Below are 26137 nucleotides of genomic sequence, written 5' to 3' on the forward strand. Positions count from 1 at the left end.
CAATCAAACTATGGGGGAGAGCCGAGGGTCCAATCAATCAATCAATCAAACTATGGGGGAGAGCCGGGGGTCCAATCAATCAATCAATCAAACTATGGGGGAGATCCGGGGGTCCAATCAATCAATCTATCTATCAATCAAGCTGTGGGGGAGAGCCGGGGGTCCAATCAATCTATCTATCAATCAAGCTATGGGGGAGACCCGGGGGTCCAATCAATCAATCAATCAAACTACGGGGGAGAGCCGGGGGTCCAATCAATCAATCAATCAAACTATGGGGGAGAGCCGGGGGGTCCAATCAATCAATCAATCAAACTATGGGGGAGATCCGGGGGTCCAATCAATCAATCTATCTATCAATCAAGCTGTGGGGGAGAGCCGGGGGTCCAATCAATCTATCTATCAATCAAGCTCTGGGGGAGACCCGGGGGTCCAATCAATCAATCAATCAAACTACGGGGGAGAGCCGGGGGTCCAATCAATCAATCAATCAAACTATGGGGGAGAGCCGGGGGGTCCAATCAATCAATCAATCAAACTATGGGGGAGATCCGAGGGTCCAATCAATCACTCTATCAATCAAGCTATGGGGCAGAGCCGGGGGTCCAATCAATCAATCAATCAAACTATGGGGCAGAGCCGGGGGTCCAATCAATCTATCCGTCAATCAAGCTATGAGGGAGAGCCGGGGGTCCAATCAATCAATCAATCAAACTATGGGGGAGAGCCGGGGGTCCAATCAATCAATGAAACTATGGGGGAGAGCTGGGGGTTCAATCAATCTATCAATCAATCAAGCTATGGGGGAGAGCCGGGGGTCCAATCAATCAATCAATCAAACTATGGGGGAGATCCGAGGGTCCAATCAATCACACTATCAATCAAGGTATGGGGGAGAGCTGGGGGTCCAATCAATCAATCAATCAAACTATGGGGGAGAGCCGGGGGTCCAATCAATCAATCTATCTATCAATCAAGCTATGGGGGGAGCCGGGGGTCCAATCAATCAATCAAACTATGGGGGAGATCCGGGGTTCCAATCAATCAATCTATCAATCAAACTATGGGGGAGATCCGGGGGTCCAATCAATCAATCAAACTATGGGGGAGAGCCGGGGGTCCAATCAATCAATCTATCTATCAATCAAGCTATGGGGGAGATCCGGGGGTCCAATCAATCAATCAAACTATGGGGAGAGCCGGGGGTCCAATCAATCAATGTATCTATCAATCAAGCTATGGGGGAGAGCCGGGGGTCCAATCAATCAATCAATCAAACTATGGGGGAGATCCGGGGTTCCAATCAATCAATCAATCTATCAATCAAACTATGGGGGAGATCCGGGGGTCCAATCAATCAATCAAACTATGGGGGAGAGCCGGGGGTCCAATCAATCAATCTATCTATCAATCAAGCTATGGGGGAGATCCAGGGGTCCAATCAATCAATCAAACTATGGGGAGAGCCGGGGGTCCAATCAATCAATGTATCTATCAATCAAGCTATGGGGGAGAGCCGGGGGTCCAATCAATCAATCAATCAAACTATGGGGGAGATCCGGGGTTCCAATCAATCAATCAATCTATCAATCAAACTATGGGGGAGATCCGGGGGTCCAATCAATCAACCAAACTATGGGGGAGAGCCGGGGGTCCAATCAATCAATCTATCTATCAATCAAGCTATGGGGGAGATCCGGGGGTCCAATCAATCAATCAAACTATGGGGAGAGCCGGGGGTCCAATCAATCAATGTATCTATCAATCAAGCTATGGGGGAGAGCCGGGGGTCCAATCAATCAATCAATCAAACTATGGGGGAGATCCGGGGTTCCAATCAATCAATCAATCTATCAATCAAACTATGGGGGAGATCCGGGGGTCCAATCAATCAACCAAACTATGGGGGAGAGCCGGGGGTCCAATCAATCAATCTATCTATCAATCAAGCTATGGGGGAGATCCGGGGGTCCAATCAATCAATCAAACTATGGGGAGAGCCGGGGGTCCAATCAATCAATGTATCTATCAATCAAGCTATGGGGGAGAGCCGGGGGTCCAATCAATCAATCAATCAAACTATGGGGGAGATCCGGGGTTCCAATCAATCAATCAATCTATCAATCAAACTATGGGGGAGATCCGGGGGTCCAATCAATCAACCAAACTATGGGGGAGAGCCGGGGGTCCAATCAATCAATCTATCTATCAATCAAGCTATGGGGGAGATCCGGGGGTCCAATCAATCAATCAAACTATGGGGAGAGCCGGGGGTCCAATCAATCAATGTATCTATCAATCAAGCTATGGGGGAGAGCCGGGGGTCCAATCAATCAATCAATCAAACTATGGGGGAGATCCGGGGTTCCAATCAATCAATCAATCTATCAATCAAACTATGGGGGAGATCCGGGGGTCCAATCAATCAATCAAACTATGGGGGAGAGCCGGGGGTCCAATCAATCAATCAATCTATCAATCAAACTATGGGGGAGATCCGGGGGTCCAATCAATCAATCGAACTATGGGGGAGAGCCGGAGGTCCAAGCAATCACTCTATCAATCAAGGTATGGGGGAGAGCTGGGGGTCCAATCAATCAATCAATCAAACTATGGGGGAGAGCCGGGGGTCCAATCAATCAATCTATCTATCAATCAAGCTATGGGGGAGATCCGGGGGTCCAATCAATCAATCAATCCAACTATGGGGGAGAGCCGGGGGTCCAATCAATCAATCAATCAAACTATGGGGGAGAGACAGGGGTCCAATCAATCAATCTATCTATCAATCAAGCTATGGCGGAGGGCCGGGGGTCCAATCAATCAATCTACCAATCAAACTATGGGGGAGAGCCGGGGGTCCAATCAATCAATCAATCAAACTATGGGGGAGAGCCGGGGGTCCAATCAATCAATCAATCTGTCTATCAATCAAGCTATGGGGGAGAGCCGGGGGTCCAATCAATCAATCAATTAATCGATCTATCTATCAATCAAGCTATGGGGGAGAACCGGGGGTCCAATCAATCAATCAAACTATGGGGGAGAGCCGGGGGTCCAATCAATCAATCAATCAATCAATCAATCAATCAATCAGTGTAGCCCCCCTCAACCCGGTGGTCAGGCTGGGAGGGTCCCGGATGAGGGGGGCTGGGGGAGACGCCCCTTTCCCCCCCCTCTTCCCCAGCTCCTCCCCTCCTTGGGCGGGTCCCGGGGGCAGTGGAGGCGCTGTCATTCGCTCAGTCAGTCATTCCGGCGGACTTACTGAGCGCCTCCCGTGTGCGGGACACTGGGCTAAGCGCTCAGGACAGGGCCGGGCACGTAGTGAGCGCCTCGCACCTCGGCTCGTTGCTGTTTTCGGGCCGCCCATGGCTCCGCTCCCACTGCGCTGCCTGCTCTGGATCTACGCGATCGTCGCGGTGAGGACCCCCGATAATAATAATAATAATAATAATAATAATAATAATAATAATAATAATAATAATAATGATAATACTGATAATGATGGCATGTGTTAAGCGCTTACTATGTGCCAAGCACTGTCCTGAGCGCTGGGGGAGAGACGAGCTCATCCCCACTGATCACTGACCTCTGATTTCCTACCTCCGGCCTATCCCCCTGATAATGATAATAATAATAATAATAATAATAATAATAATAATAATAATAGCATGTGTTAAGCGCTTACTATGTGCCAAGCACTGTCCTGAGCGCTGGGGGAGAGACGAGCTCATCCCCACCGACCACTGACCCCTGATTTCCGACCCCCGGCCTATCCCCCTGATAACGATAATAATAATAATGATAATTAATAATTAATAATAATAATAATAATAATGATGATGGGCTGTGTTAAGCGCTTACTATGTGCCAAGCACTGTCCTGAGCGCTGGGGGAGGGACGAGCTCATCCCCACCGACCACTGACCCCTGATTTCCGACCCCCGGCCTATCCCCCTGATAATAATGATAATAATAATGATAACAATTATTATTATTATTATTATTATTAATGATGGCATGTGTTAAGCGCTTACTATGTGCCAAGCACTGTCCTAAGCGCTGGGGGAGAGACGAGCTCATCCCCACAGACCACTGACCCCTGATTTCCGACCCCCGACCCCCGGCCTATCCCCTGATAATAATAATAATAATAATAATAATAATAATAATAATAATAATAATAATAGGATGTTTTAAGCGCTTACTGTGTGCCAAGCACTGTACTAAGAGCTGGGGGAGATACAGGGTCATCCCCACCGACCCCCGACCCCTAGCTGACCCTTGATTTCCGACCCCGACCCCCGGCCCATCCCCCTGATATTAACATTAATGATAATACTAATAATGATGGCATGTGTTAAGCGCTTACTATGTGCCAAGCACTGTCCTAAGCGCTGGGGGAGATACAAAGTCGTCCCCACCGACCCCCCGCTGACCCCTGATTCCCGCCCCCCACCCTCGGACCCCTGCTCCCCCACCCCCCTGCCCATCCCCCTGATAATAATAATAATATTAATATTAATGATAATACTAATAATGATGGCACGTGTTAAGCGCTTACTATGTGCCAAGCACTGTTCTAGGCGCTGGGGGAGATACAAAGTAATCCCCACGGACCCCTGATTCCGGACCCTCACCCTCGGACCCCCGACTCCTGGCCCATCATCCTGATGATGATGATAATAATAATAATAATAATAATAATAATAACAATGATAATACTAATAATGATGGGATGTGTTAAGCGCTTACTATGTGCCAAGCACTGTTCTAGGCGCTGGGGGAGATACAAAGTAATCCCCACTGACCCCTGATTCCGGACCCTCACCCTCGGACCCCCGACCCCTGGCCCATCATCCTAATAATAATAATAATAATAATAATAATAATAATAATAATAATAATTGGATTTATTAGGCGCTTACTATGTGCCAAGCACTGTCCTAAGCGCTGGGGGAGAGACAAGGTCATCCCCCCCGACCCCCCACTGACCCCTGATTCCAGACCCCCACCCTCGGACCCCCGACCCCTTCCCCTCATTCAGTCGTATTTATTGAGCGCTTACTGTGTGCAGAGCACTGTACTAAGCGATCCTTCGACCCCTGACCCCTAAGGAGACCCCAACCCATTCCCACCGACCCCTGACCCCTCAATGACCCCTGATTTCCCATCCTCACCCTCAGACCCCCAGGCCCGACCCTCGGGTCCGGCACTTAGAACAGTGCTTTGCACATAGTAAGCGCTTAACAAATGCCATCATTATTATTATTATTACTATTATTACCCCCTTTCTCCTGTGGATTAATTAATTAATGCCAGCATTTATTAAGCGCTTACTATGTGCCAAGCACTGTTCTAAGTGCTGGGGAGGTTACAAGGTGATTAAGTTGTCCCACGGGGGGCTCACAGTCTTCACCCCCATTTTCCAGTTGAGGGAACTGAGGCCCAGAGAAGTGAAGTGACTCGCCCAAAGTCACACAGCTGACAATAATAATAATAATAATAATAATGATGAAGATGGCATTTGTTAAGTGCATACTATGTGCCAAGCACTGTTCTAAGCACCGGGGAGGTTACAAGGTGATCAGGTTGTCCCACGGGGGGCTCACAGTCTTCACCCCCATTTTCCAGGTGAGGGAACTGAGGCCCAGAGAAGTGAAGTGACTGGCCCAAAGTCTCACTGCTGACAATAATGAAAATAATAATAATAATAATAATAATAATAATAATGGCATTTGTTAAGCGCTTACTATGTGCCAAGCACTGTTCTAAGCGCTGGGGAGGTTACAAGGTGATGAGGTTGTCCCCCGGGGGGCTCACAGTCTTCCCCCCCATTTTCCAGGTGAGGGAACTGAGGCCCAGAGAAGTGAAGTGACTCGCCCAAAGTCACACAGCTGACAATAATAATAATAATAATGATGGCATTTGTTAAGCGCTTACTATGTGCAGAGCACTGTTCTAAGCGCCGGGGAGGTTACAAGGTGATTAAGTTGTCCCACGGTGGGGGGGGGGGGGGGGCTCACATTTTTAATCCCCATTCATTCATCCAATCGTATTTATTGAGCGCTTCCTGTGTGCAGAGCACTGTACTAAGCGCTTGGGAAGTCCAAGTTGCCAACATCTAGAGACGGTCCCTACCCAACAGTGGGCTCATTCATTCATTCATTCATTCAATCGTATTTATTGAGCGCTTCCTGTGTGCAGAGCACTGTACTAAGCGCTTGGGAAGTCCAAGTTGGCAACATCTAGAGACGGTCCCTACCCACCAGCCGGCTCACGGTCTACAGATGAGGGAACCGAGGCCCAGAGAAGTGAAGTGAAGGGATTTGAACCCGTGACCTCCGACTCCAAAGCCCGGGCTCTTTCCACTGAGCCACGCTGCCTGTCTCTGTGGTAGACGCCACAGTGCCAGCAGGAGAGGGGCGGCGGGCGGATCGAGGGCTGCTTTTTGGGGGGGATTCAGGGTGCGGACCCCCCACGCCACCCAACCTCAGAAACCCCCCTACAATTTCGAGAAACTCGGCCTCTCTCGGGGCCAGAGGCTAAAATTAGGCCCCGATGGAAAGGGGAAGTTTGGAAACCGAGTTCGACTAATAATTAGGCGCTTACTACGCTCCCGGCACTGTCTTAAGCCCTGGATTAATAACGATAGCATTTATTAAGCGCTTACTATGTGCCAAGCACCGTTCTAAGCACCGGGGAGGTTACAAGGTGATCAGGTTGTCCCTGGCCCAGTCTTCATCCCCATTTTACAGTTGAGGGGACTGAGGCCCAGAGAAGTGAAGCGACTTTCCCAAAGTCACCCAGCTGACGAGTGGCGGAGCCGGGATTTGAACCCGTGACCTGTGACTCCAAAGGCCGTCCCGGCCACGTGTCAGCCGTGTGACCTTGGGCGAGTCACCTCGCTTCTCTGGGCCTCAGTGGCCCCATCTGGAAAACGGGGATGGAGACGGGGGACACCCCGGGGACCTTGCATCTCCCGCGGCGCTTAGAACGGTGCTCGGCACGTAGTAAGCGCTTAATAAATACGAACATTATTGTTATTAAGGACCACGCAATGTCTGCCCTCAAAAAATAATAATGATGGTGGCATTTGTTAAGCGCTTACTATGTGCGAAGCGCCGAGGGGGATGCGAGGTTGTCCCACGGGGGGCTCCCAGTCAGAGAAGCAGTGTGGCTCAGTGGAAAGAGCCCGGGCTTTGGAGTCAGAGGTCATGGGTTCAAATCCTGCCTCCGCCAATTGTCAGCTGTGTGACCTTGGGCCAGTCACTTCACTTCTCTGGGCCTGTGTGAGATAATACCTCATCTGTAAAGTGGGGATTTCATTCATTCATTCATTCATTCATTCAATCGTATTTATTGAGCGCTTACTGTGTGCAGAGCACTGTACTAAGCGCTTGGGAAGTCCAAGTTGGCAACATATAGAGACGGTCCCTACCCAACAGTGGGCTCACAATCTAGGGGATTGACTGGATGTGTTGCCGACTTGTACTTCCCAAGCGCTTAGTACAGTGCTCTGCACACAGTAAGCGCTCAATAAATCTGATTGATTAACTGTGAGCCCCCCGTGGGACAACCTGATCACCTTGGATCCAGAGAAGCAGCGTGGCTCAGTGGAAAGAGCCCGGGCTTTGGAGTCAGCGGTCCTGGGTTTGAATCCCACCTCCGCCACATGTCTGCTGTGTGATCTTGGGCGAGTCACCTCACTACTCTGAGCCTCAGTTACCTCATCTGTAAAATGGGGATTAAGACTGTGAGCCCCATGCGGGACAACTTGATCACCTTGTGTTCCCCCCACCCCCAGCGCTTAGAACAGTGCTCTGCACATAGTAAGTGCTTAACAAATAATAATAATGATAATGATGGCATTTATTAAGCGCTTACTACGTGCAAAGCACTGTTACTTTTTTTTATAATGGCATTTATGAAGCGCTTACTATGTGCAAAGCACTGTTCTAAGCACTGGGGAGGTTACAAGGTGATCTGGTTGTTCCTCATGGGGCTCACAGTCTTAATCCCCATAATAATAATAATAATAATGATGGCATTTATTAAGCACTTACTACGTGCAAAGCACTGTTACTTTTTTTTATAATGGTATTTATGAAGCGCTTACTACATGCAAAGCACTGTTCCAAGCGCTGGGGAGGTTACAAGGTGATCTGGTTGTCCCACGGGGGGGCTCACAGTCTTAATCCCCATTTTACAGGCGAGGTAACTGAGGCCCAGAGAAGTGAAGTGACTTGCCCAAAGTCACCCAGCTGACAGTTGGCGGAGCCGGGATTTGAACCCCTGACCTCTGACTCCAGAGCCCGGGCTCTTTCCACTGAGCCACGCTGCTTCCCCAACAAATGCCATCATTATTATTATTATTATTATTATTATTATTATTATTATTATTATTATTATTATTATTATTATTATTATTATTATTATCCCCCTGGCGCTTAGAACAGGGTTTTGCACATAGTAAGCGCTTAATAAATGCCATCATCATCATCATTATTATTTTTTTTTGATGGCATTTATTAAGTGCTTACTACGTGGAAAGCACTGTTCTAAGCACTGGGGAGGTTACAAGGTGATCAGGTTGTCCCGTGGAGGGGCTCACAGTCTCAATCCCCATTTTACAGATGAGGGAACTGAGGCCCAGAGAAGTTAAGTGACTCGCCCAAAGTCACCCAGCTGACAACTGGTGGAGCCGGGATTTGAACCCCTGACCTCTGACTCCAAAGCCCGGGCTCCTTCCACTGAGCCACGCTGCTTCCCCAACAAATGCCATCATTATTGTTATTATAATAATGGCATTTGTTAAGCGCTTACTATGTGCAGAGCACTGTTCTAAGCGCGGGGGGTGGATACAAGGTGATTAAGTTGTCCCACATGGGGCTCACAGTCTTAATCCCCATTTTACAGATGAGGTAACTGAGGCTCAGAGATGTTAAGTGACTTGCCCAAGGTCACACAACTTGCCCAAGGTTATTATTGATTATTATTATTATTATTATTATTATTATTATTATCCCCCCCGGTGCTTAGAACAGGGATTTGCACATAGTAAGCGCTTAATAAATGCCATTATTATTATTATTATTCATCCCCATTTGCCAGATGAGGGAACTGAGGCCCAGAGAAGGGAAGTGACTTACCCAAAGTCACACAACTCAAAGAACTTAGGATGCAGCTGGGGCCTGGTTGGGGGTGGTTGGGGGGAAATAGATAATAAAAATAAAAATGTTTCAGGGAATCCGGGCCCACCGCAAAGCCCCCGCAGGCCTCGGACGCTTCCCTGGGCAGCCAAGCGGGACCCCGGGACTTTTTTCCCCCACCCTACCCCCTCCAAAGCTACAAGCTTCACTTCCCCATTTTGGGGGGGCTGGTAAGAGGGGGAATTTTGCAATTTCCTCATTTAAGTCAGGCTGGGAATTCCCCCCCCCCCCCCCCCCCCACCAGGCCCTCCTTCCCAAAAAGCTCCACATTTCCCACCCCCTCATTCCCCTTGGGAGAGACGGAGGGTCCCGGGATGGGGGGCGGGATGTCTAAGAGGATAAAAAGGAGGTTCACCCCTTTCGCTTTTGGTTTCCCGGCCAAGGGGAAGAAGGCCAGAGGGCTCGGGTGGGGGGGAAACTCCTCAAAAATAATGATAACGATGGTATTTGTTAGGCGCTTACTATGTGCCAAGCACCGATCTAAGCACTGGGGGGATACAAGGTGATCAGGTTGTCCCACGTGGGGCTCACAATCTTAATAATAATGATAATGATGGTATTTATGAAGTGCTTACTATATGCCAAGCACTGTTCTAAGCGCTGGGGGGATACGAGGTGATCAGGTTGTCCCACATGGGGCTCACAGTCTTAATAAGAATGGCATTTATTAAGTGCTTACTATGTGCCAAGCACTGGTCTAAGCGCTGGGGGGATACAAGGTGATCAGGTTGTCCCACGTGGGGCTCACAATCTTAATAATAATAATAATAATGATGGTATTTATGAAGCGCTTACTAGGTGCCAAGCACTGTTCTAAGCGCTGGGGGGGGAAACAAGGTGATTAGGTTGTCCCATGGAGGGCTCACAGTCTTAATAATAATAATAATAATAATGGCATTTATTAAGCGCTTACTATGTGCCGAGCGCTGTTCCAAGCGCTGGGGGGATACAAGGTGATCAGGTTGTCCCCCATGGGGCTCACGGTCTTAATAGTAATAATAATGATGGCATTTATTAAGCGCTTACTATGTGCCAAGCACTGCTCTAAGCGCTGGGGGGGGGGTTACAAGGTGATCAGGTTGTCCCACGTGGGGCTCACAATCTTAATAATGATGGCATTTATTAAGCGCTTACTATGTGCCGAGCACTGTTCTAAGCGCTGGGGGGATACAAGGTGATCAGATTGTCCCCCGTGGGGTTCACAATCTTAATAATAATAATGATGATGGCATTTATTAAGCGCTTACTATGTGCCGAGCACTGTTCTAAGCGCTGGGGGGATACAAGGTGATCAGGTTGTCCCCCGTGGGGCTCACAATCTTAATAATAATAATAATAATAATAATAATAATAATAATAATAATAACATTTATTAAGCACTTACTATGTGCCGAGCACTGTTCTAAGCGCTGGGGGGGATACAAGGTGATCAGGTTGTCCCCCGTGGGGCTCACAGGCTTAATAATAATAATAATAATAATAATGGTATTTATGAAGCACTTACTATGTGCCAAGCACTGTTCTAAGCGCTGGGGGGATACAAAGTGATTAGGTTGTCAGTGCTCTGCACACAGTAAGAGCTCAACAAATACGATTTAATGAATATTTATTTATTTTCCTTGTACATATTTATTCTATTTATTTTATTTGGTTTATATGTTTTGTTTTGTCATCTGTCTCCCCCTTCTAGACTGTGAGCCCGCTGTTGGGTAGGGACCGGCTCTATATGTTGCGAACTTGTACTTCCCAAGCGCTTAGTACAGTGCTCTGCACACAGTAGTTGCTCAACAAATAAGATTGAATGCATATTTATTTATTTAATTATTTTTCTTGTACATATTTATTCGATTTATTTCATTTGGTTTGTATGTTTTGTTTTGTTCTCTGTCTCCCCCTTCTAGACTGTGAGCCCACTGTTGGGTAGGGCCCGTCTCTAGATGTTGCCAACTTGGACTTCCCAAGCGCTTAGTACAATGCTCTGCACACAGTAATTGCTCAACAAGATTGAATGAATATTTATTTATTTATTTTACCTGTACAGATTTATTCTATTTATTTTATTTTGTTAATATGTTTGGTTTTGTTCTCTGTCTCCCCCTTCTAGACTGTGAGCCCGCTGTTGGGTAGGGCCCGTCTCTAGATGTTGCCAACTTGGACTTCCCCAGCGCTTAGTACAACGCTCCGCGCACAATTAGTGCTCAACAAATGCGATTGAATGAATATTTATTTATTTATTTATTTATTTATTTATTTTACTTGTACATATTCTATTTATTTTATTTGGTTTATATGTTTTGTTTTGTCGTCTGTCTCCCACTTCTAGACTGTGAGCCCGCTGTTGGGTAGGGACCGTCTCTATCTGTAGCCGACCTGTCCTTCCCAGGCGCTTAGTCCAGTGCTCTCTACACAGTAAGCGCTCAACAAATATGATTGAATGAATATTTATTTATCTATTGTACTTGTACATATTTATTCTATTTATTTGGTTGATGTGTTTTGTTTTGTCGTCCATCTCCCCCTTCTAGACTGTGAGCCCGCTGTCGGGTAGGGACCGTCTCTAGATGTTGCCGACTTGGACTTCCCAAGCGCTTAGTCCAGTGCTCTGCACACAGGAAGCGCTCAATAAATACCACTGAGTGAATGAATGAATGGATAATAAATACCGTTATCATCCTTATTAGTATTACGGGGCTCACGCTCTTCATCCCCATTTTACAGAGTGGGGGAACTGAGGCCTAGGGAAGTGAGGCGACTTCCACAGCGCAGCAGACGCAGGGAGGAGTCGGGATTAGAACCCATGACCTTCTGCTCTGGAGAGGGCACTGTACTGAACGCTGGCCAATCCGGCCTCCACGAAGGAGTCATTCGGTTTGTCGTTTCAGGCCCAAGGAGAACGAAGGACTTCTTGTAATAAAGAAACGCACTACGAGTTTGGTGACAGTTGCTGCCAGCTGTGCCCTGCGGGTAAGACCCCCTCTAGCTTGTCGTGGGCAGGAAAAGAGTCTACTACAGCCACCGCTTAGAACAGTGCTTGGCACATAAATAATAATAATCATGATGGCATTCGTTAAGCGCTTACTATGTGCGCTGTTTTAAGCGCCGGGGAGGTTACAAGGTGATTAGCAAACACTCAATAAATACGATCGAATGAATTAGGTTGTCCCCCATGGCGCTCCCAGTCTTCATCCCCATTTTACAGATGAGGGAACTGAGGCCCAGAGAAGTGACTGGCCCAAAGTCACCCAGCTGACAATAATAATAATATAACAACAATAATAATAACAATAATAATAAGCGCTGGGGAGGTTACAAGGTGATCAGGTTGTCCCACGGGGGACTCACAGTTTTAATGCCCATTTTACAGATGCGGTGAGTGAGGCACAGAGAATAATAATAATAATGGTATTTGTTAAGCGCTTACTATGTGCCAAGCACTGTTCTAAGCGCTGGGGAGGTTACAATAATAATAATAATGATGGCATTTATTAAGCACTTACTATGGGCAAAGCACTGTTCTAAGCGCTGAGGAGGCTACAGGGTGATCAGGCTGTCCCACATGGGGCTCCCAGTCTTCATCCCCATTTTACAGATGAGGGAACTGAGGCCCAGAGAAGTGACTTGCCCAAAGTCACCCAGCTGACAATAATAATAATAATAATAATAACAATAATAATAATAGTATTTGTGAAGCGTTGGCAATAATAATAATAATGGTATTTGTTAGGCACTTACTATGTGCAAAGCCCTGTTCTAAGCTCCGGGGAGGTTAGAGGGTGATCAGGTGGTCCCAAGGGGGGTTCACAGTCTTCATCCCCATTTTCCAGATGAGGTCACTGAGGCACAGAGGAGTGACGTGATTCGCCCCAAGTCACCCAGCTGACAAATGACGGAGCTGGGATTTGAACCCATGACCTCGGACTCCAAAGCCCGGGCTCTTTCCACTGAGCCACGCATATATGAACTCTAAACCTCGGCCGCATAGTAAGCGCTTAACAAATACCATTATTATTATTATTATTGGAATAGTGCTCGGCGCATAGTAAGCGCTTAACAAATACCATCATTATCATTACTATTGGAACAGCGCTTGGTGCATAGTAAGCGCTTAACAATTACCATCATTATTGTTATTATTGGAACAGTGCCTGGCACTTAGTAAGCGCTTAACAAATACCATCATTATTATTATTATTATTGGAATAGTGCTCGGCGCATAGTAAGCGCTTAACAAATACCATCATCATTATTATTATTGGAACAGCGTTCGGCGCATAGTAAGCGCTTAACAAATACCATCATTATTATTGGAACAGCGCTCGGTGCATAGTAAGCGCTTAACAAATACCATCGTCAGCGCTTAAATAACATCATCATTATTATTATTGGAACAGCACTCGGCACATAGTAAGCACTTAACAAATACCATCATCATTATTATTATTGGAACAGCGCTCGGCACATAGTAAGCGCTTAACAAATACCATCATCATTATTATTATTGGAACAGTGCTCGGCGCATAGTAAGCGCTTAACATACACCATTATGATTATTATTATTGGAACAGCGCTCGACGCATAGAAAGCGCTTAAAAAATACCATCATCATTATTATTATTATTGGAACAGTGCTTGGCGCATAGTAAGCGCTTAACAAATAACATCATCATTATTATTATTGGAACAGCGCTCGGCATATAGTAAGCACTTAACAAATACCATCATTATCATTATTATTGGAACAGCGCTCGGTGCATAGGAAGCGCTTAACAAATACCATCATCATTATTGTTATTGGAACAGTGCTCGGCACCTAGTAAGCGCTTAACAAATGCCATCATTATTATTATTATTGGAACAGTGCTTGGCGCATAGTAAGCGCTTCCCAAATGCCATTGTCGTCATTCCTATTATTGTTATTAATAAATACGATTGACGGATGGATAGGCCTAGTTCCTTTCTCCTCTAAACCGTCAGCTCCCCACGGTCGGGGATCATTCCCACCTGTTCCGTGGGGTTGGATCCTCCCGGGCGTCTAGCGCAGTGCCGGGAGGCCCGTCCGCCATCGGGAAGGGATGGACCGACGTCTGGATTTTGGTTTTTCCCCAGGAACCAAGATGGTAGCCGGGTGCGGTGAGGACGGTGGCCCGTCTCGATGCCAACCCTGCGGAGAAGGAGAATTCCAGCCTCGGCCCAACCACGACCCGCACTGCCGCCCTCACAAGTTTTGCAATCAGAGTGCGAACCTCGGGGGGGTCCCAAGAAGGCCCTTCTGGGGGTCCCGGGTTGTGACTGTGTGACCTTAGGCCAGTCATTTCCCTGCGGCGCGCAGAACAGCGGCTCAGTGGGAAAAGCCCGGGCTTTGGAGTCGGAGGCATGGGTTCAAATCCTGCTTCTGCCAATTGTCAGCTGTGGGCGAGTCACTTCACTTCTCTGGGCCTCAGTTCCCTCCTCTGGAAAATGGGGATTAAGACTGTGAGCCCCCAGAGGGACAACCTGATCACCTTGTAACCTCCCCAGCGCTTAGAACAGTGCTTTGCACGTAGTAAGCGCTTAATAAATGCCATCCTTATTATTATTATTATTATTAGAACAGTGCTTTAGAACACAACCCAAGTTGTGTTGCCAACTTGTACTTCCCAAGCGCTTAGTACAGTGCTCTGCACACGGTAAGCGCTCAATAAATACGATTGAATGAATGAAAGAATCCTTATTATTATTATTATTATTATTATTATTAGAACAGTGCTTTGCACATAGTAAGCGCTTAATAAATGCCATCATTATTATTATTATTATTTGGAGTCGGAGGAGGCGGGTTCAAATCCCAGCTCCGCCGCTTGTCAGCTGGGTGACTTTGGGCCAGTCACTTCACTCCTCCGGGCCTCAGTTCCCTCATCTGGAAAATGGGGATGAAGACTGGGAGCCCCCCCCCTCCTGCCCCGTGGGACAATCTGGTCACCTTGTAACCTCCCCAGCGCTTAGAACAGTGCTTTGCACATAGTAAGCGCTTAATAAATGCCATCATTTCCCTTCTAGACTGTGAGCCCACTGTTGGGTAGGGACCGTCTCTATACGTTGCCAACTTGTACTTCCCAAGCGCTTAGTACAGTGCTCTGCACACAGTAAGTGCTCAATAAATATGATTGATTGATTGATCATTATTATTATTATTATTAGAACAGTCCTATCATTCATTCGATCGTATTTACTGAGCACTTACTGTATGCAAAGCATTCATTCGTTCATTCAATCGTATCTATTGAGCGCTTACTGTGTGCAGAGCGCTGTACTAAGCGCTTGGGAAGTACAAGTTAAGCACTGTTCTAAGCGCCGGGGAGGTTACGAGGTGATCAGGCTGTGATCAAGTGTATTTTACTTGTACATATTCTATTTATTTTATTTTGTTAATATGTTTTGTTGTCTGTCTCCCCCTTCTAGACTGTGAGCCCCTTGTCGGGTAGGGACCGTCTCTAGATGTTGCCAACTTGGACTTCCCAAGCGCTTAGTACAGTACTCTGCACACAGTAAGCGCTCAATGAATACGATTGAATGAATGAATGAATGAATGCAGAGCGCTGTACTAAGCGCTTGGGAAGTACAAGTTGGTTTGAGCCACGCTGCTAAGCTGAGGGGGACTCGTGCGGCCATGCGGGGGGAATCAATCAATCAATCAATCATATTTATTGAGTGCTTACTGTGTGCAGAGCACTGTACTAAGCGCTTGGAGAAGCCAAGAGGATTCTGGGAGTCCAGGGGGGCCTTAATTTTTTTTTCTGGTACTTGTTGAGCACTTATTCCGTGCCAACTGCTGCGCTAAGCACTAGTTTTGGCCCAAGAAGGCGGGTCAGACCGTCCCACTCATCCCCTCTTCGCGGCTGAGGGAACTGAGGCCCAGAGAAGCATCGTGGCTCGGTGGAAATCAATCAATCAATCAATCAATCGTATTTATTGAGTACTTACTGTGTGCAGAGCACTGTACTAAACACTTGGGAAGTCCAAGTCCAAGTCGGCAACATATAGAGACAGTCCCTACCCAACAGTGGGCTCACGGTCTAAAAGACTAAGATAAATGCCATTATTGTTGTTATTGAGGGAAGGGACCCGTCCAAGGTCACGCGGCAGATGGGGGAGACGCCAGGCCCGAGGGTCGGGGGGCGATGGGAGGTGGGCAGGGCCCGCTGGCTAATTTTTCGGCTCTCGTAGATGCCGGCTTCGTGGAGTTAGCCCAAGCCACCGAGGAAAAGGACACCCGATGCGTCTGCCAACCCGGCATGCACTGCTCCGGATCCATGTGCGAAACCTGCGCCCCCCACACTCCATGCTCCCTGGGATTTGGCGTCGTCCAGGCCGGTGAGGACTCCCCCGTCGTCCCCCCAACAAAACCTCCAGGACCACCCCCCGACGGGGGCTTCCAAAGCGGTCGCTTAGTACAGCGCCCATTCGTTCAGTCGTGTTTATTGAGCGCTTCCTGTGCGCAGGGCACTGGACTGAGCGCTTGGGAAGTCCAAGTCGGCAACATCTAGAGACGGTCCCCCTTCTCATCATCATCATCATCAATCGTATTTATTGAGCGCTTACTGAGCCCACTGTTGGGTAGGGACCGTCTCTAGATGTTGCCGACTTGGACTTCCCAAGCGCTCAGTCCAGTGCCCTGCGCACAGGAAGCGCTCAATAAATACGACTGAACGACTGAACTGCACCTGTAACCTCCCCAGTGCTTAGAACAGTGCTTTGCACATAGTAAGCGCTTAACAGGTACCGTTATTATTAATATTATTATTACAAGGTAATCAGGTTGTCCCACGGGGGGCTCACAGCCTTCATCCCCATTTTCCAGATGAGGGGACTGAGGCCCAGAGAAGTGAAGTGATTTGCCCGAAGTCACACAGGTGACGAGTGGCGGAGCCGGGATTCGAACCCGTGACCTCGGACTCCAAAGGCCGGGCTCTTCCCACCGAGCCACGCCGCTTCCCCGGGTGGGCGACCGCTGGAGATTTGCGAGGAGGGGGACGGGGCGTCCTCAACGTTTCTGTGGGAAAACGACGCGGGCCGCGGAGCGAGGCCCGGACCGGAGGCGGGAGGCCGGAGAGGAGGCCGAGGCCTTCGTCCAGGCGGGAGAGGCCGAGCGCTTGGAGTAATGTGGGAGCTGTTTGGACGGCTGGTGGGTGGTGGTGGGACCGACGGGATTCCATACCTATATAATAATAATAATAATAATAATGGCATTTGTTAAGCGCTTACTATGTGCAGAGCACTGTTCTAAGCGCTGGGGGGGATACAAGGTGATTAAGACGTCCCACGTGGGGCTCACAGTCTTAATCCCCATTTTCCAGATGAGGTAACTGAGGCTCAGAGAAGTGAAGTGACTTGCCTAAGGTCACACGGCAGACATGTGGCGGAGCCGGGATTCGAACCCGTGACCTCCGACTCCAAAGCCCGGGCTCTTTTCCACTGAGCCACGCTGCTTCTCTGCTTCACGCTGCCTCATATACCTGTATATATGTATATATGTTTGTACATATTTATTACTCTATTTATTTATTTATTGATTTTACTTGTACATATCTATTCTATTCATTTTATTTTGTGAGTATGTTTGGTTTTGTTCTCTGTCTCCCCCTTTTAGACTGTGAGCCCACTGTTGGGTAGGGACTGTCTCTATATGTTGTGAATTTGTACTTCCCAAGCGCTTAGTACAGTGCTCTGCACACAGTAAGCGCTCAATAAATACGATTGATGATGATGATGATTCGGGGACGGATCGACCGCGTGGGTCGGACGAGAGTGTGACTGTGTGACTTCTAGCCCGTGAGCCCATTGTTGGGTAGGGACCGTCTCTAGATGTTTCCAACTTGGACTTCCCAAGCGCTTAGTACAGTGCTCTGTACACAGTAAGCGCTCAATAAATACTATTGATGATGATGATGATGATGATGATTGGGGGACGGATCGACCGCGTGGGTTGGACGAGAGTGTAACTGTGTGACTTCTACCCTGTGAGCCCATTGTTGGGTAGGGACCGTCTCTAGATGTTGCCAACTTGGACTTCCCAAGCGCTTAGTCCAGTGCTCTGCACACAGGAAGCGCTCAATAAATACGATGGAATGAATGAATGAATAAATAAATAAATACGATTGAGTGAACGAATGAATGAGAGAGAGGAGGCGAGGAGAAGGCCGAGGTCGCGGCCCGGTGAGGCGGGAAGGACAGCGGCGCCGTCTCCGGCGATGGGAAAGTCAAGGTGAGGACGGGGCTTGGGTGGGAAGACCAGGAGCTCTGTTTTGGACGCCCCGAGCTTGAGGTGACCTCCAAGGAGAGATGTCCCGAAGGCAGAATCCGGACCGTGAATCTGGGAATTGTCTGAAGCCGCGACGGCGGATGAGTTTTCCGAGGCAGCGGGTGTTGACGGAGAGGAGGAGGGAATGCGGAACCGATCCTCGGATCTGTAGATGCCTCCGGGCCGGCGTCCAGGCCGGCGAGGGGGTCGGGATGCTCCGGACCGGGGTCACCGGACTTCGGCGCTCCCGATAATCTCCTCTTTTCCCAGGAACTCCTAATTCCGACACCGTGTGCGCTCCCTGCGAGCGGGGCTTCTCCAACGTGTCCTCCACCTCCGAGCCGTGTCGGCCTTGGACGAGGTATGCGTCCCATCGCGGGAGGGTCCGGAGATAATAATAATAATAATAATAATAATCAAGGTATCTGTTAAGCGCTTACTACTACTACTACTAATGATAACAATAATAATAATCAAGGTATCTGTTAAGCGCTTACTACTACTACTAATAATGGTAATAATAATAATAATCAAGATATCTGTTAAGCGCTTACTACTACTACTACTAATGATAACAATAATAATAATCAAGGTATCTGTTAAGCGCTTACTACTACTAATAATAATGATAATAATAATAATCAAGTTATCTGTTAAGCGCTTACTATGTGCCGAGCACTGTTCTAAGCGCCGAGGTAATAACAGCAATAATAATGATGATATTTCATTCATTCATCGTATTTGTTGAGCGCTTACCGAGTGCAGAGCACTGTACTGAGCGCTTGGGAAGTACAATTCGGCAGCAAAGAGAGGCAATCCCCACCCGACAATGGGTTGGCGGTCTAGAAGGGGGGAGAAGGACAACAAAACGAAACAAGTAGAAAGGCGTCGATAGCATCAATATTGTTAAGCGTTTACTACTACTACTAATAATGATAATAATTATAATAATAATCAAGGTATCTCTTAAGCGCTTACTATGTGCCGAGCACTGTTCTAAGCGCCGAGGTAATAACAGCAATAATAATGATGATATTGCATTCATTCATCATATTTGTTGAGCACTTAGTGCAGAGCACTGTACTGAGCTCTTAGGAAGTACAATTCGGCAGCAAAGAGAGACAATCAATCAATCAATCGTATTTATTGAGCACTTACTGTGTGCAGAGCACTGTACTAAGCGCTTGGGAAGTACAAGTTGGGCCCTACCTGACAACGGGCTCGCGGTCTAGAAGGGGGGAGATGGACGACAAAACGAAACAAAACAAGTAGAAAGGCATCGAAAGCATCAGTATTGTTAAGCGCTCACTACTACTACTACTAATGATAATAACAATAATAATAATGAGGGCATATATTAAGCTCACTATGCGCAAAGCACTGTTCTAATAATAATAATAATAATAATATGATGGCATTTATTAAGCACTTACTATGTGCAAAGCACTGTTCGAAGAGCTGGGGAGGGTAATCAGGTTGTCCCACGGCGGGCTCACAGTCTTAATCCCCATTTTCCAGATGAGGGAACTGAGGCCCAGAGAAGTGAAGTGACTTGCCCCAAATCACCCAGCTGACAAGTGGCGGAGTCGGGATTTGAACCCATGACCTGTGACTCCAAAGCCCGGGCTCTTTCCATAGAGCCACGCAGTTCTTCTCTGTACTAAGCGCCTATGGCATTTGGCATTTGTTAAGCACTTACTATCAATCAATTGTATTTATTGAGTGCTTACTGTGTGCAGAGCACTGTACTAAGCGCTTGGGAAGTACTAGTTGGCAACATAAGTGCAAAGGACTGTTCTAAGCGCTGCGGGGGGTGACAAGGTGATCAGGTGGTCCCATGGGGGGCTCCCAGTCTTCATCCCCATTTTCCAGATGAGCGAACTGAGGCCCAGAGAAGCCAAGTGAATCGCCCAAAGTCACCCAGCTGATGACTGGCGGAGCTGGGATTTGAACCCATGACCTCTGACTCCAAAGCGCCGGCTCTTTTGGCCGAGCCACGCTCACCCGGCGCCTAGTAAGAGAGGCAGCGTGGCTCAGCGGAAAGAGCCCGGGCTTTGGAGTCAGAGGTCACGGGTTCGAATCCTGGCTCCCCTCCATGTCTGCTGCGTGATCTTGGGCCTGTCACTTCACTTCTCCGGGCCTCAGTGACCTCGTCTGGAAAATGGGGGTGAAGATTGGGAGCCCCACCTTATTACCTCGTATCCCCCTCCCCGCAGTGCTTAGAACAGCATAGTAAGTGCTTAGCAAAGGCCATCGTTATTATTATTATTTTAGGAAGCGCTCAGCGGAGACCGTAATCGGAATTCTTAATAACAATAATAATAATAATAGGCATTTGTTAAGCGCTTACTATGTGCCAAGCGCTGTTCTAAGCGCTGGGAGGACACAGGGTGATCAGGTTGTCCCATGTGGGGCTCACAGTATTCATCCCCGTTTTACAGATGAGGGAACCGAGGCCCAGAGAAGTTAAGTGACTTGCCCAAGATCACACAGCAGACATGTGGCGAAGTCGGGATTCGAACCCATGACCTCTGACTCCAAAGCCCGTGCTCTTTCCACTGAGCCAATTCTTGCGATTATTATACGTTTAGGACAGCATAGTAAGTGCGATCACTTTGTATCCCCCCAGCGCTTAGAACAGTGCTTTGCACATAGTAAGCGCTTAACAAATGCCAGCATTATCATTATTATTATTAGCAAATGCCGTCGTTATTATTATTATTTTAGTAAGCGCTCAGCGGAGACCGTAATCGGAATTCTTGTGATTATTATACGTTTAGGACAGCATAGTAAGCGCGATCACTTCGTATCCCCCCCAGCGCTTAGAACAGTGCTTTGCACATAGTAAGCGCTTAACAAATGCCAACGTTATCATTATTATTATTAGCAAACGCCGTCGTTATTATTATTATTTTAGTAAGCGCTCAGCGGAGACCGTAATCGGAATTCTTGCGATTATTATACGTTTAGGACAGCATAGTAAGCGCGATCACTTTGTATCCCCCCCAGCGCTTAGAACAGTGCTTTGCACATAGTAAGCGCTTAACAAATGCCAACGTTATTATTATTATTATTATTAGCAGATGCCGTCGTTATTATTATTATTTTAGTAAGCGCTCAGCGGAGACCGTAATCGGAATTCTTGCGATTATTATACGTCTAGGACAGCATAGTAAGTGCGATCACTTTGTATCCCCCCCCAGCGCTTAGAACAGTGCTTTGCACATAGTAAGCGCTTAACAAATGCCAACGTTATCATTATTATTATTAGCAAACGCCGTCGTTATTATTATTATTTTAGTAAGCGCTCAGCGGAGACCGTAATCGGAATTCTTGCGATTATTATACGTTTAGGACAGCATAGTAAGTGCGATCACTTTGTATCCCCCCCAGCGCTTAGAACAGTGCTTTGCACATAGTAAGCGCTTAACAAATGCCAACATTATTATTATTATTATTATTATTATTAGCAAATGCCGTCGTTATTATTATTATTTTAGTAAGCGCTCAGTGGAGACCGTAATCGGAATTCTTGCGATTATTATACGTTTAGGACAGCATAGTAAGCGCGATCACTTTGTATCCCCCCCAGCGCTTAGAACAGTGCTTTGCACACAGTAAGCGCTTAACAAATGCCAGCATTATCATTATTATTATTAGCAAATGCCGTCGTTATTATTATTATTTTAGTAAGCGCTCAGCGGAGACCGTAATCGGAATTCTTGCGATTATTATACGTTTAGAACAGCATAGTAAGTGCGATCACTTTGTATCCCCCCCAGCGCTTAGAACAGTGCTTTGCACATAGTAAGCGCTTAACAAATGCCAACATTATTATTATTATTATTATTATCATTAGCAAATGCCGTCGTTATTATTATTATTTTAGTAAGCGCTCAGCGGAGACCGTAATCGGAATTCTTGCGATTATTATACGTTTAGGACAGCATAGTAAGTGCGATCACTTTGTATCCCCCCCAGCGCTTAGAACAGTGCTTTGCACATAGTAAGCACTTAACAAATGCCAACATTATTATTATTATTATTATTATTATTAGCAAATGCCGTCGTTATTATTATTATTTTAGTAAGTGCTCAGTGGAGACCGTAATCGGAATTCTTGCGATTATTATACGTTTAGGACAGCATAGTAAGTGCGATCACTTTGTATCCCCCCCAGCACTTAGAACAGTGCTTTGCACATAGTAAGCGCTCAACAAATGCCAACATTATCATTATTATTATTGGCAAACGCCGTCATTATTATTATTATTTTAGTAAGCACTCAGCGGAGACCGTAATCGGAATTCTTGTGATTATTATACGTCTAGGACAGCATAGTAAGTGCGATCACTTTGTATCCCCCCCAGCGCTTAGAACAGTGCTTTGCACATAGTAAGCGCTTAACAAATGCCAACATTATTATTATTATTATTATTAGCAAATGCCGTCGTTATTATTATTATTTTAGTAAGCGCTCAGCGGAGACCGTAATCGGAATTCTTGCGATTATTATACGTCTAGGACAGCATAGTAAGTGCGATCACTTTGTATCCCCCCCCCAGCGCTTAGAACAGTGCTTTGCACATAGTAAGCGCTCAACAAATGCCAACATTATTATTATTATTAGCAAATGCCGTCGTTATTATTATTATTTTAGTAAGCGCTCAGCGGAGACCGTAATCGGAATTCTTGTGATTATTATACGTTTAGGACAGCATAGTAAGTGCGATCACTTCGTATCCCCCCCAGCGCTTAGAACAGTGCTTTGCACATAGTAAGCGCTTAACAAATGCCAACAGTATTATTATTATTATTAGCAAATGCCGTTGTTATTATTATTATTTTAGTAAGCGCTCAGTGGAGACCGTAATCGGAATTCTTGCGATTATTATACGTTTAGGACAGCATAGTAAGCGCGATCACTTTGTATCCCCCCCAGCGCTTAGAACAGTGCTTTGCACATAGTAAGCGCTCAACAAATGCCAACATTATCATTATTATTATTGGCAAACGCCGTCATTATTATTATTATTTTAGTAAGCACTCAGCGGAGACCGTAATCGGAATTCTTGTGATTATTATACGTTTGCGCGTCCCCAGCTGCGGAGCCACGGGGTTGCCGGAGATGTCGGCCGGGACGGACACCGCTGACGCCCTGTGTGGTGAGTTCGAGGGGTGGGAATTCCCGGTTGGCGGGAATTGGGAAGGGGGGACGGGGTCAGGGGCTGATGGAGGTCGCGACGGGGGCGTCCGGGAAGGGCCCTCTCCTGTCCCAACAGGCCCCAAGTCCCGGGAGACGCTGGCGGTGTTGCTTCCCGTCGTGGCGGGCGTCGTCTTCGCCGTAGTTTGCGCGCTGTGCTGGACAGGTGGGAAAGCGGGGGGCCGGTGATGACGGGGCGGGGGTCCCACGGCGGGTTGGGAGGCTCCCGGGATCTGGGAGAAGACACACAGGCCTTGGCGACGGGAATCGGGCCTACGGGCCTGGGCCTGCTCCGACGCCCGTCCAATAATAATAATAATAATAATGGCATTTATCAAGCGCTTACTACGTGCCAAGCACTGTTCGAAGCGCTGGGGAGGTTACAAGGTGATCAGGTGGGGGGCTCCCAGTCTTCACCCCCATTTTAAAGAGGAGGGAACTGAGGCCCAGAGAAGTGAAGCGACTCGCCCAAAGTCACCCAGCTGACAAGCGGCGGAGCCGGGATTTGAACCCACGACCTCTGACTCTGACATACATATTTATTACTCTATTTATTTATTTTGCTTGTACATTTCTATCCTATTTATTTTATTTTGTTGGTATGTTTGGTTCTGTTCTCTGTCTCCCCCTTTTAGACTGTGAGCCCACTGTTGGGTCGGGACTGTCTCTATGTGTTGCCAGTTTGTACTTCCCAAGCGCTTAGTACAGTGCTCTGCACATAGTAAGCGCTCAATAAATACGATTGATTGATTGATTGATTGATTGATTGACTCCAGAGCCCGGGCTCTTCTCCACTGAGCCACGCGGCTTCTCTAGGTGGGCGACGCCGGGCCCGGCTCCGTCCGCCGGGTAAATAATAATAATAATAATAATGGCATTTATTAAGCGCCTACTACGTGCCAAGCACTGTTCGAAGCACTGGGGAGGTTACAAGGTGATCTGGTTGTCCCACGGGGGGCTCACAGTCTTAATTCTATTTATTTTATTTTGTTAATATGTTCTGTTTTGTTCTCTGTCTCCCCCTTCTAGACTGTGAGCCCGCTGTTGGGTAGGGACCGTCTCTCTATGTTGCCAACTTGGACTTCCCAATCGCTTAGTACAGTGCTCTGCACACAGTAAGCGCTCAGTAAATCCGATTGATTGATTGATTGATTAATCCCCATTTGACAGACGAGGTCACTGAGGCCCAGAGGAGTGAAGCGACTCGCCCAAAGTCACCCAGCTGACAAGTGGCGGAGCCAGAATTTGAACCCATGACCTCCGACTCCAAAGCCCGGGCTCTTCTCCACAGAGCCACGCTGCTTCTCTAGGTGGTCTTGGCGACGCCGGGCCCGGGAGTCCGGGCCTGAGCTGTCTCCGACGCCCATCTGCCCAGTAAATAATAATAATAATAATAATAATAATAATAATAATGGCATCTGTTAAGCGCTTACTATGTGCAAAGCACTGTTCTAAGCGCTGGGGAGGTTACAAGGTGATCAAGTTGTCCCATGTGGGGCTCACAGTCTTAATCCTCATTTTACAGATGAGGGAACTGAGGCTCAGAGAAGTGAAGTGACTTGCCCAAGGTCACACAGCAGACATGTGGCAGAGCCGGGATTCGAACCCGTGACCTCTGACTCCAAATAATAATAATAATAATAATAATGGCATTTATTAAGCGCTTACTACGTGCAAAGCACTGTTCTAAGCGCTGGGGAGGTTACAAGGTGATCAGGTTGTCCCACGTGGGGCTCACAGTCTTAATTCTATTTATTTTATTTTGTTAATACGTTCTGTTTTGTTCTCTGTCTCCCCCTTCTAGCCTGTGAGCCCGCTGTCGGGCAGGGACCGTCTCTAGATGTTGCCAACTTGGACTTCCCAAGCGCTTAGTACAGTGCTCTGCACACAGGAAGCGCTCAATAAATACAATTGAATGAATGAATGAATGATCGTCTCTGTTGCCGAATTGTCCTTTCCAAGCGCTTAGTACAGTAGCCCCCTGTTGGGTAGGGACAGTCTGTATATGTCGCCAACTAGTACTTCCCAAGCGCTTAGTACAGTGCTCTGCACACAGGAAGCGCTCAATAAATGCAATTGAATGAATGAATCAATGATAGTCTCTGTTGCCGAATTGTCCTTTCCAAGCGCTTAGTACGGTAGCCTGCTGTCGGGTAGGGACCGTCTCTAGATGTTGCCAACTTGGACTTCCCAAGCGCTTAGTACAGTGCTCTGCACACAGGAAGCGCTCAATAAATACCACTGGGTGAATGAATGAATGCTCTGCACGAAGGAAGCGCTCAAGAAATACGATTGAATGAACTTGTAATAATAATAATAATGATGGCATTTGTTAAGCGCTTACTATGTGCAAAGCACTGTTCTAAGCGCTGGAAGTTCCCCCAGCGCTTAGAACAGTGCTTGGCACATAGTAAGCGCTTAACCAGTACCATTATTATTCATTTTG

The 26137-nt window shown here is 47.3% G+C and overlaps 1 protein-coding gene across 1 annotated transcript in view; it reads left to right on the forward strand.

Moving 5' to 3' along the window:
• The first annotated feature begins 3308 nt into the window (after positions 1 to 3308).
• Positions 3309 to 26137, forward strand: part of CD40 (CD40 molecule) — a 28549-nt gene continuing 5720 nt past the window's right edge. Inside the window, exons 1-7 of the mRNA XM_038750622.1 lie at positions 3309 to 3419; positions 12094 to 12175; positions 14318 to 14446; positions 16415 to 16561; positions 18759 to 18849; positions 23592 to 23653; positions 23750 to 23857. Of these exons, the coding sequence (XP_038606550.1) occupies positions 3369 to 3419; positions 12094 to 12175; positions 14318 to 14446; positions 16415 to 16561; positions 18759 to 18849; positions 23592 to 23653; positions 23750 to 23857 (670 nt within the window). The 5' untranslated portion in view covers positions 3309 to 3368. The remainder of the gene's footprint in view (positions 3420 to 12093; positions 12176 to 14317; positions 14447 to 16414; positions 16562 to 18758; positions 18850 to 23591; positions 23654 to 23749; positions 23858 to 26137) is intronic.

Source organism: Tachyglossus aculeatus, chromosome 8 (genome assembly GCF_015852505.1).
Source record: "Tachyglossus aculeatus isolate mTacAcu1 chromosome 8, mTacAcu1.pri, whole genome shotgun sequence".
Lineage (NCBI taxonomy): Eukaryota > Metazoa > Chordata > Mammalia > Monotremata > Tachyglossidae > Tachyglossus > Tachyglossus aculeatus.